This window comes from Coccinella septempunctata, chromosome 1, assembly GCF_907165205.1.
Source record: "Coccinella septempunctata chromosome 1, icCocSept1.1, whole genome shotgun sequence".
Classification (NCBI taxonomy): domain Eukaryota; kingdom Metazoa; phylum Arthropoda; class Insecta; order Coleoptera; family Coccinellidae; genus Coccinella; species Coccinella septempunctata.
Window position 1 is genome coordinate 21,449,235 of NC_058189.1, and position 12,256 is coordinate 21,461,490.

A 12,256-nucleotide genomic window follows, 5' to 3' on the forward strand; every position below is an offset into this window, starting at 1 on the left:
TCGTGATCGTGGCCGCGGCCGCTCATATGTGTTCACCGCTTAATTCCGCACATACTATCACGATCTGTTCAGCGATATAGCGGCGTTCAGTCGCGATGTATTCGGCGATCAACGTTCAAACGCAGCAATTAATTAATTAGGATCCAATTCCTACAGATTTTGGCCCCAGCAGAGGCTCGATTTCATATGTAGGAATTGGATTCTATAGGTTCATGATCCCACGGTGAATAGCATTAGAAGCAATTCCTCTGAACTGTGAAGGAATATGATACTCTATATTTCGAGAATACAGAATCTGAAATTTTCATAGAAAATGTGACTTTTTCCCAAAAGTTGACATTCCTACAGATTCGAGAATCGAGCGTCAGGAAGAATGACCGAAGTAAGAGCGAATTCTTCTACTGAACAGCTAATTGAAATAATAAAAAGGAATAGAGCACTGTATGACATGTCGCATCCTGAATACAAAAATGTACGGTTGAAAAATAAAATATGGGATGGGATTGCGACAGAAATGGGAAATTTTACAGGTAAGTTGTGTTTTTCGATAACTTTATTAGAATGACGGTAAATTTTATTGTTACAAATTGATAAAATAATCGACGAACTTCTCCCGTATCATGAAAGCTTGGTTTGTTGCTCTTCTACCATCGACTGAAATATCTCCTAATCCATTACCATATACTGGCATATCGTTGATGTCTCTTTGTAAATGATGATATTTTTCATCAATCTTTTTTTCCCTTAGAAAATTGTGCAATACACAAGCTGTTTTAACTAGTTTTCTAGCCGTTTCCACCTTCACTTCTAAGGGTCTAAAAAATAATCTCCACTTATGTACCAACATTCCAAATGCGTTTTCTACAACGCGACGAGCTCTACATAAATGGTAATTGAACTTTTCTTTATTATGATCATGTCGAGATTGTCTATAGGGAAATGGTCTCATCAAGAATGTACTTAAGGTGAAAGCTTCATCACCTATCAAGATGCATGGAATTTCTTCATTTCCTCCGGGTAAAGTTCTACCTGGGGGAATATCAAATGAGCCATTTTCAAATCTTCTTCCCATAGCAGATGCCTCAAAAATACCTCCGTCACTGTTTTTGCCATATGCACCTACATCTATGCAAATAAATTTATATTCGGGATCAACAATTGCCATGAGGACAATTGAAAATTTTTTCAAGTAAGAAAAATAATTTGATCCACTCTTTTTTGGACATTTAATTGTTATATGTTTTCCATCTATACTACCCAAACAATTGGGAAACTGCCACAAATTTTCATAGCCTGAGATTGATTTCTCCCAAATCTCTCTGGTGGGATGTGGCATATATATTGGCTGTAATCTATTCCATATAGCTGTGCATACTTCTTCAACAATTAATTTAACAGTAGAAAATCCTAGTCGAAAGCTGTGACCAATTGTTTTGTAAGAATCGCCAGTAGCTAAAAACCTGAAAAAAGTTTTTGTTTGTTTGTACTCAGGCGATAAGTTAATAGAAAAATTTTTGCAGGAGAAGATTTGAAAAAAAAATGGAAAAACCTGGGAGATTGTTTTTCCAAGCATTTACGCTCCGAAAAAACCCGGACTGGCCAAGCAGCGGTATCTATCTGTCGCTACAAAACATGGCCATGGGCACAGCAGATGTCATTTTTTAAGCCTTTCTTGCATCATGCGCCGACAGAATCAAACGTTAGACAAGACATTCAAGCCGAAAATCTAGGAATCAATAATAATGAAATAGGAGAAAGTGGTCCACAAACAGAAGTTGCACAGAAAAGGAAACGTTCTGCGGTTCCATCAGAAACCCCGTCAAATGTAGAGAAAATTATCAGTTTTCTAGATAAAAGGCACAAGGAATACGATAGCATAGATCTGACATTCCAAGGTTATGCTGCTAGTGTTAAAAAACTATCGGATCGCCGACAGACTATGCTTAAATTCAAAATAGCAAAAATGATCATGGAAGAGGAGCTGGCTCAGCAAATGGAGTTTGAAAGAGAGAACCCAGTAATTTCATGTTTCTCCAATAATTCTGTGGTATCTTCCCCGCCTACATCACCGTTTGATAATTTCAATACGGTTGACACAGACTTGGAGGGTGCTGGAGACTGCTGGTATCCTAATTCATCAAAAGATTCGATCGATAAATACTTTTAAAATTTCATTCTTTTTATGAATTTCTGTTAGTTTTCTCGCTTTTTTCGTTTTACATAAAAAATATATAACTCACAATGATGTTTTATTTATATAGGTAATTGAACATTATACCTCAATGTAACTGCTAATCGTTCTTCTGCTCCGATTGGTTCTCTAAATGTACTCTGCTGCTTTGTTATATCGTTTCTGATACGATTCAGTATTTCATCAAAACAGTCAGAGTCCATTCTGAAATATGTATAAAAACGATCGGAATCTTTCCGGAGGTGTGGGTATAGTCTGTTGAATTCACCTTCCTCCTTACGATTTTTATTGATTTCATGAACCCAAACAGTTCGCCTGTTCTTTCTATAATATCCATAAAATGGTGAATATTTATATGTCATAACTTATTATTGCTTACTTACTGTTTATTGTGAGCTTCTTCATCCAAAAGTAATGCCATTAAAATGGCCTCTTCCTCGTCAAACTCGCACATTTTCACTATACGCTATTTCAAAATTTGAAAATGGTTAATGGTCCTGTCATATTTGTCTATGGCCTGATCGCGCATATGTGTTCCCCACATCTTGCGATCGCGATCGCGATCACGATCGTGATCGTGATCGTGGCCGCGGCCGCTCATATGTGTTCACCGCTTAAAGCGGTGAACACATATGAGCGACCGCGGCCACGATCACGATCGAGACTCGTCCCATGCAAATGTCATATTCCGCACATAATATCACGATCTGTTCAGCGACATAGCGGCATTCAGTCGCGGTTGTCACGATCGTGATCGTGATCGTGGCCGCGGCCGCTCATATGTGTTCAGCGCTTAAAGCGGTGAACACATATGCGCGGCCGCGGCCACGATCACGATCACGATCACGATCGAGACTCGTCCCATGCAAATGTCATATTCCGCACATAATATTACGATCTGTTCAGCGATATAGCGGCATTCAGTCGGGATGTCTCACGATCGTGATCGTGATCGCGGCCGCGGCCGCTCATATGTGTTCACCGCTTTAAGCACATTCTGACGTGAGCCCACGTCACTTCACAGTAATCTGTGTTCTTTGAGCGCTCAAAACTCGCGAAGCTTAAGGCGGTGAACACATATGAGCGGCCGCGGCCACGATCACGATCACGATCGAGAAGCGTCCCATGCAAATGTCATTTTCCGTACATAATATCACGCTCTGTTCAGCGATATAGCGGCATTCAGTCGCGATGTCTCACGATCGTGATCGTGATCGTGGCCGCGGCCGCTCATATGTGTTCACCGCTTAAAGCGGTGAACACATATGAGCGGCCGCGGCCACGATCACGATCGAGAAGCGTCCCATGCGAATGTCATATTCCGCACATAATATCACGATCTGTTCAGCGATATAGTGGCGTTCAGTCGGGATGTCTCACGATCGTGATCGTGATCGCGGCCGCGGCCGCTCATATGTGTTCACCGCCTTAGGCGGTGAACACATATGAGCGGCCGCGGCCACGATCACGATCACGATCGAGAAGCGTCCCATGCAAATGTCATATTCCGCACGTAATATCACGATCTGTTCAGCGATAGAGCGGGGTTCAGTCGCGATGTCTCACGATCGTGATCGCGGCCGCTCATATGTGTTCACCGCCTTACTGGGTGAACACATATGAGCGGCCGCGGCCACGATCACGATCACGATCGAGAAGCGTCCCATGCAAATGTCGTATTCCGCACGTAATATCACGATCTGTTCAGCGACATAGCGGGGTTCAGTCGCGATGTCTCACGATCGTGATCGTGATCGCGGCCGTGGCCGCTCATATGTGTTCACCCAGTAAGGCGGTGAACACATATGAGCGGCCGCGGCCACGATCACGATCGTGAGACATCCCGACTGAATGCCGCTATATCGCTGAACAGATCGTGATATTATGTGCGGAATATGACATTTGCATGGGACGCTTCTCGATCGTGATCGTGATCGTGGCCGCGGCCGCTCATATGTGTTCACCGCTTTATACAATTTGCATGGGACGAGTTCGATCGTTTCTCGATCGTGAACGTGATCGCGGCCGCGGCCGCTCATATGTGTTCATCGCTTTAAGCGGTGAACACATATGAGCGGCCGCGGCCGCGATCACGATCACGATCGTGAGACATCGCGACTGAACCCCGCTCTATCGCTGAACAGATCGTGATATTGCGTGCGGAATATGACATTTGCATGGGACGCTTCTCGATCGTGATCGTGATCGTGGCCGCGGCCGCTCATATGTGTTCACCGCCTTAAGCTTCGCGAGTTTTGAGCGCTCAAAGAACACAGATTACTGTGAAGTGACGTGGGCTCACGTCAGAATGTGCACGATTCAAAAATCTAACATAAGATTTTCCTCGGAAGTGTTCTGGGAATGCACAACCCAGCTTTGTATGAACTAATGAAGCGCCGTGTTTCTGACACTCCTGTATCTGTACGTTCGGGGACCTAACAACTTACGAACTTCCACTCAATTAATTTAACAATAATAATCAATAATAATGACAAAAAGAAGAAGTGAAATTAATCATATCATGAGTACTACAGTATTCTGACTTGAACTGCTTTATTTTAATGTATTTCAAAATTTTGTAGAATTATTTGCTGAAACTAGCCAAAAATGCACAGAGGTATTGTCATTTATGCCAGAAACTGACGATTGTTACCAATACGTTAAAAGATTGGAAAATATTGATGTTAACATGCTTTCAATGAATGTAGAAAGTGAAGAGTGGCCTGGATGCCTTATACCGTTTTGGCTCGAGGTGAAATTAGTTGGCAATCCTGCTTCCTCTACGGCAACTCTAGTTGAACAACTTAGATTATTTCAAAAATTGAAAGGATATGACGATGCAAGGTAAGTGCAATCTTTGAAATGAAGAATAATGCTAACCTCCTGCGATACCGAAAATCGATATAATTCACTACAAAACTAATGTTGTAACTTTCATTGTGAACATTATATATTGTAACGTTTTCTGGGTTAATCGAATTGTCTTCTTTCGAACGTCTAATTCATTTACACAACTTATACATTAAATTATGTACAAGGACCTATATACTCAAATTTATTTACGCACTCACTTATTTACTTTCACTACTTTGCATTCTGTAACTATTCGGAATTCAATGTTCACTCGGTTCTATTCAGAACACTAACTGCCCTGCAATCCGGTTTCCGTCTTTTACATCGATACTCCCCTGAGTATGATAATATTCTCGCAGCACCGAGAGAGGGCGACGGCATGGGCGTATTCGGGGGATTCAGACGTTACAATATTTATAGTTTTGGGTAAGATTATCATGGTTTTATCCAAGACAAATCTTAGTATAATGACTTTCAAAAATAAGACAAGCTCATCACTTCCACCTATGATATTCAAATACTAATTTAATAATGCTGAGTGCATCACCAATTTCCCCCTCTCCTTGCCAATTCTAGAAACTATTTCCAGCTACCTTCCTGGAATTTGGAAAATGCTTTTATTCCTGCGAAGCTTAGAGTTCTATAATGAATGTAATGTATCTTTTTCAGATTATTTGTTGAACTCATAAGAGGAAGCCTATTGGCCCTTGACGATGTGAATCAAACACCACACGAAAGTCAATGGGGAGCGTTTGCTTTTCTGAAAGTCCCAAATATTCTGTCAGAATTAGCAAAAAAATCGGATAGTTGCTCTGTAGCTGACTCCATAGAGCTCCTACTCCAGCATACCTCCCTTCTAGATGCAATGGATGCTAAGAGCTCAAGTTCAAGTCTGGAATGTCTCTTAGGTGAACTTGCAAAAGTTAGATTATTGACAGATTTACAAGTTAAACATCTTCTTGAAAAAAGAAAAATGCCTAAACCAATTAAATTAGATAATGGAAATGGAACTGCAGGTATACCAAAAGTAATAATTTGTGCTGAACCCACCCTCAATGGAATTTTGAAAACCCTGACCACAGATTATCACAAAATACAGGTGAATATTACAGGATTGAGAGAATATCTATCTGCATTTTCGGTAGCTGATTCATCTGATTATTTTTTTAATGATAGTTGATGATACTAGTAATTAATACATTCCTCTACCAGAACCGTGGTGAATCTTGAAACAGATATTATGATTTTCACAAAATTTTGTTTTGAACCACGACACGTGTTTCGCTATCTCATTAGCATCTTCAGGTGGGTGAAGGTAAACTAAAATATTTGGTACCGAAAGAGAAGATATATTATAAGCATGCATTTATCTCTACTCCTAAAATATACAGTTCTATGAGATTAACTTATTAATTACCACCAGTTACTACAGAATGTTGTGGTCATAATAATTCCCAGGTATTTAATTTCCATAACCTGCTCCATGATTGGGTTGTCCAATTCTAATTTGCATCTAATTGGCACTTTGGATATTACCAGTGCTTTTGTTTTCTCTGCTGAGATTCTCATGTTGAATTTCTTTGCTGTACATATGTAGTTGTCTCCCGCAGATCATCTTCGTTTTGAGGTATCAGTACCTTATCATTAGAGTAACACAATATTTGAATCTCTTCATTACCCATTTCATAACCTTTTCTTGTTCAGACTTGTTTGATTTTTTCATCTTAAATTGTGTTTAATAATAACGGGCTTAATGAGTGATTTTTTTTGTCTATTAGAAGTTGTTACTTCGATTGGCTCTGTCAGCCAGTGGCGGCTGCTCAATAAGTGCACATGTGCACGTTTACCGTGTACCCCCAACTAATATTCTCATCTATAGGAATTTACTTTTGTGTTGAACGTAAACTTTACGTTTCCAATTTCCAATTTGGGTTTTTTTTTTTTGGTGTAGCAGGGGGAAAATCTGCAAGTCAGACGAACCACCCTCTCCTGAAGGGGAACAAGTGTGGGGTTTCTCACTCTCCTGAGCTCGAGACCCACTAAAAACCCTTAACTGCTTCTTGAATTTTGGTTCCGGGCATTTGCCTATAAACCGTTAATCTCTTAGTCGGTTTTCTTCTCGCACACTATCGTGCTGGGATTTATGTGTTTATCCTCTATTGGATTAACACTATTGAATTTTTCAATCAGTTTCTGTAGTTATTTTAATCTCTTTTTAATTGATCTCTTGGTCTCCTTCGGTAAATTCGCATTCTCCTTTTGTCTTCCTCTGGGTCGTAGTCCACTAGTCTCCTGAGTTCTTGATTCGGATGGTTTTTCGCTGTTTCGAGTAATTTCTCTGCTTTTCTGTTCATGAATTCCGTTATGGTTTCCCATTTTAGATCCCTATAAATCTGTCTATTCCTGACAAACCTAGGTGCATCTATTGCACATCGAAGCAGCTTGTTTTCAGTGGCCTGATCTTTCGATATGGCTCTTTGCCGCGAAACCCCAGGCAACTGATCCATAAGTCAGTTGAGGCCTAGCAACGGCTTTGCTTATCTTCAATTTTGTCTCGTTAGACATGTGGCTTCTTCTTCCTATCAGAGGGTAGAGTCTATTCATCGCTGCTTTCGTTTTGTCGATTGCTTGTTTGATATGACTTTTCCAAGTAAGTCCTTTGTCAAGCGTTATTCCTAAATATTTGGCTTAATTTTTCCAGTCGATTTCTTCGCCGTCAACTTCCAGTTTCGTTGTGGGTCGCAGTTTTCTCTTCTGTAGTAATATTGCTTGGCTCTTTTGTCCATTGAGCTTGATTTTCCACTTTATGCACCAGTCATTTGTTTCGTCAATCGTTTCTTGTAGAACTCGTTCTATTACTTCTGGGTTGCGGTGTCGAGTTGCTATGCCTGTGTCGTCAGCATATAACGTTAGCATGGTTCTTGGATTCTTCGGAATATCGTGAATGTATATGTTATACAGAAGTGGCCCAAGCACTGACCCTTGGGGTACTCCAGCCTCTATATCTCTTGTTGAGGAGCATTCTCCTCCTACTTCCACGTAAAATCTTCTATTCTTGAGATAATTCCTGATCAACTTGCATATTTTGATCGAATATCCAGCACATCTCATCTTATATATTAATCCTTCATGCCATGCTCTGTCGAATGCTCTGGCGACGTCTAGTAAAACAAGTTTATTGAATACTATGACTTCTGCTGTTTTCCATTTTTCTGGGTAGTGTTAATTCTATTCGCGTGTTAATTCTATTCGCGATATTTGTTAGAGCGGCTATACCTTTTCTAGGTAATTTTTTTAACATAACATTCGTTATTTTATCGCTTCCGGGAGCTTTTCTCTTCTTCAAACTTCTAATTATTTCCCTCATTTCATTTGGCGATGTTGGCTTGTCTATTTCAGAAGTCGCTGGTAATTCATCCATTTCTTCATCATTTTCTTCAACCAGTTCTTCCAAATCTTCATTATCGTCGTCTATCCTGTAATTTATTCTCGATTCTCGTTCGATCGAGTCCACCAATGCATCTGCCTTATCAGTATTGGTATACGCCATTCCCCTTTCTCCGTGTAGGGGTGGAATTTTAGTCTTTTCTCCTCGTAGGCTTTTTTGCATTCTCCATGCAGAATAATCGATTGTATTCAGTTCTTGATCCCTTTTGTTCCATCTGTTTGTTCTTAGATCTTTCAGGGCATTTTTCAGAACTTGGCTATGTCGGTTGAGGTTCCTTCTATTTAGATCATTTTTGTTCATCCTATATATTCTTCTGAGTCTTCGATTTTCTCGTATAAGATCTTTTACTTCTTTAGGCGTATCGCCATGCGGATGACTTGGTGCTGGTCTCTTCACTCTTCTTGTGCTTTTTTCGTAAGCTTTCAATATAATCTCTTCCAGTTTATCAACCGCACTTTCCAGATCGTCTGGAGTGCTTATTGTTGGAATTTCTGTTATTTCCGATTGTATTAAATGGCTGTATTTAGTCCAATTGGTATATTCTCTTATTTCCAGCAGTTTTTCTCTTGGTTCTTCTCCAATTGTCAATTCCACGAGATTCTGGTTTGAGGTTCCATCTTCCAAAGTTTCAATCGAGAATTCTTGAGTTATATTTTTCAATATCGCGATATCTATTACATCTGGTATTCCTCTTCCAAAAGCAAGATATGTCGGTAGCTCTGGTCCAATAACTATGGCATTTTGTTTTTCGGCGAAATCCTTGAGTTTTTTGCCATTTCTATTCTCTGTTATGCTGTTACATAATGGAGACTTACAGTTGAAATCTCCAATGGAGATTTTCGGGTTTGATCCTTCCAACATGTTGTTTATCTCTTCTTCCAATAGATTGTTTTGTGGTGGCTTATACGCCGAGGTTATTTCGACTCTCTGCCGATTCAATTCGGCAACAATCGTCACTTTTTATGTTTTTCCTTGTGTTTCGTCGGATCTACTTTTAAAGTAGTGTTTCAGATCTGTTCTCACCAATATTGCTACTCCTCATCCGGTGTTTGTAATTCTGTCACATCTATATGTTTCATGATTCATGAAATTCCGTTCCGTTTTATTCTTGTTTCCTGTAGGGCTATAATATCAGGTTGTCTTTCTGATATTATTTGTTCTATCTCGGCTTTCCGAGTGTTGATCCCGTTTATGTTCCACGAGATTATCTTGAGGGATTTCTTCCTAATATCCGTAAGGCCTGTTTCATTGTAAGCTTCTTCTGTCCTTTTTTTTTCTGAACGGGTTTTGGAGTCTCCCTCTTCTTTTCCTGCTCTGTAGGTTGGGTCTTCGCTACTTCCTGAATTTTTTAGCTAGCTGGATGGCCCTCTTCTCCACATAAGACGCATGTGGCATTTCTCTCTTCACCTTTTCTGGTGAGTGTGCAGTCATTGCTGCTATGACTTCCTGAGCACTTCACGCATCTCCACGGGAAGGAGCATTTGTTCTGTGCATGTCCGTACCTTTGGCACCTAAAGCACTGGCTTGGACTTTCTGCCTTCTTTTTTGGTTCGACTGTAATACAAAGGTTGTAGAGTCGTTGGATGTCGAATATCTCCTTCTTTTGGGTTTTAACCAGATATAATGGTATCGACTTTTTCGTTTTGTTTGATGTCATTTTAGACACCTCAGCATCATCGATTCCCTGGAATTTCAGGTCATTTTTAATTAATTCCAGATCTGCGTCTATTGGAAGATGCCTAATGACGGCGTAAATTTTCTTTTCCTCTTCCATCTGGTATGTGAAATACTCCTTTCCAAGTTGGTCGAAGAATTTAGTTATTTTTCTGTAGTCATCTACAGTTGTGGCTATAATCTTGATTCCGTCTTTCAATAGTGTAGCCCGGTTATAGCTGTATTTCTTGGTATAGAGAGCATTTGAGATCTCTACCCAATCTGATGTACCCATCATAGTGATGGGTGGGATTTTATCCCTTTTAGGTACTCCCGTTGTTTGCTTGACGGTCTCCTCATCAGAAGAGGAGCTTTCTTTTCGCGCGCGTTTAGTTGGGGGCGCGTTTGGGGCCTTCGCAGCAAACGTTGCATCATTTTTTCTTGTTTCGGGCTGTGAAACAACTCCTTTAAGGGAATTATTTTTGGAACCCGCTACCGGCTTTGTGATTGCGGCGTAAGTGGGAGATTTCGTCATATTATTGCGGGTCATTTCCTCCCTCAAGAGGCGCATCTCACCGACCAACTGTGAAACAGTTTCAGTCAGTTTGACTATTTGAGCTTTCAACTGCCCATTTTCTTCTCTGAGCTTTACAAGCTCCTCGTGTTCGCCTTCGCTGAACTCTTCAGCATCGGTCGCTTCCATGTAGGAACCCTCATTATCTGAGGTTTCCGACATGGTTTTATACTCAAAAATCTCAAAATATCAAACAATTTGAAAATAATAAAATATTCAGAAATCTTCACTGAAATAGTCTAATATAAAACTATGGTATAAAGCCGAATGTTTTATACGCTATGAGAAAAATCAGAAAAGAGATATACAGGGTGTCCCAGACGCCGACGTCAAGCCGAAAAAAGCTGATAGACCAAGTCATGATAGTTATCAGAAAAATATTAAAAAAAATCTAAATTATGTATTTTAAAAATTATTGCCATATTAAAAAAAACGAGAAAATCATCTACACACTGTGATGGTTTTTTAACTCCCGTTACTACAAATCTTTATTATTTAGTTCAGGGCACCGCAGGCCAATCAATGACTCATTCTTATTTGCTTCCAACCAACCAAAACCAATCCTCAACTTAAAGCAAATAAGAATGAGTCATTGATTGGCCTGCGGTGCCCTGAACTACCTGGAAATACGATTTCTGTCTCGCTTACACTTCTCCGTGTCACTCAAACTAGAATCTAGTAGACAAATCTAGTAATAAAATTTTGTTTGAAATTGGGTTTTTTTACAAAAAAAAATTGTCCAAGTCTAATTGTCAAATTTTCTAACAAATGTCATAATATTTTGGAATCCTTATTAAATGCGCCAACTTTTAAGGTAACTTGCTCAACTAGCGTAGTACATTTTTTTTTCAGTACAGCCAGTTTAAATGTGGCGAAGTATTAATTTCGCATATTTAGTTGGGCGAAAAGTGTCATTTTCTTCCAAGCTGGCGTAGTTACCTTTGAATTTTTGGCGACAGCTCACAGAAGCACTAGTCAAGATTACATAATAAAAATAAAATTGTAAATAATAAAATGCAATAATTTTTAAAATACATAATTTAGATTTTTTTTAATATTTTTCTGATAACTATCATGACTTGGTCTATTAGCTTTATCCGGCCTGACGTCAACGACTGGGACACCCTGTATAAAATAAGCTCACCTGATGTTTTCTGCAGTACCAACGAGAAAAACCTCTGGACACTTAGGATGAATACCAACTTTGAAAATTTTAACGAATTAAAATTCCGATAACAAATATAGAACCTACACAAACTTCACAGACGGAATCAAATATTCCGTAGCTTTGTTAGTGGGCACTTTCACTTCGACTTTCTCTTCCGCTTTCTCTTTTGTAGCACTAGGAGCACTATAGCACGTCCTCTTTTGTCAAAATTTCACTCGAGACGCCCGACACGTCCCGTAACAGTCAGCAGTATTTAGCTGATATTGGTTCACATCCAGCATGTGTACGTCGTGTGGCCGTGGGTGAGCTTCTGTCTACCGTGCTTGTTGTATTCGCGCAATTATGACCGAAAATTTGGAGAATTCGATT

General features: G+C 39.9%; 1 protein-coding gene across 2 annotated transcripts in view; it reads left to right on the forward strand.

Moving 5' to 3' along the window:
• LOC123323037 (mediator of RNA polymerase II transcription subunit 24) overlaps positions 1–12,256 on the forward strand; it is a 46,102-nt gene that overhangs the window by 21,770 nt on the left and 12,076 nt on the right. For both annotated transcript variants that reach the window (XM_044911237.1, XM_044911238.1), the window contains 2 exons: positions 4,774–5,035; positions 5,714–6,143. In XM_044911237.1, coding sequence (XP_044767172.1) covers positions 4,774–5,035; positions 5,714–6,143 — 692 coding nt within the window. The remainder of the gene's footprint in view (positions 1–4,773; positions 5,036–5,713; positions 6,144–12,256) is intronic.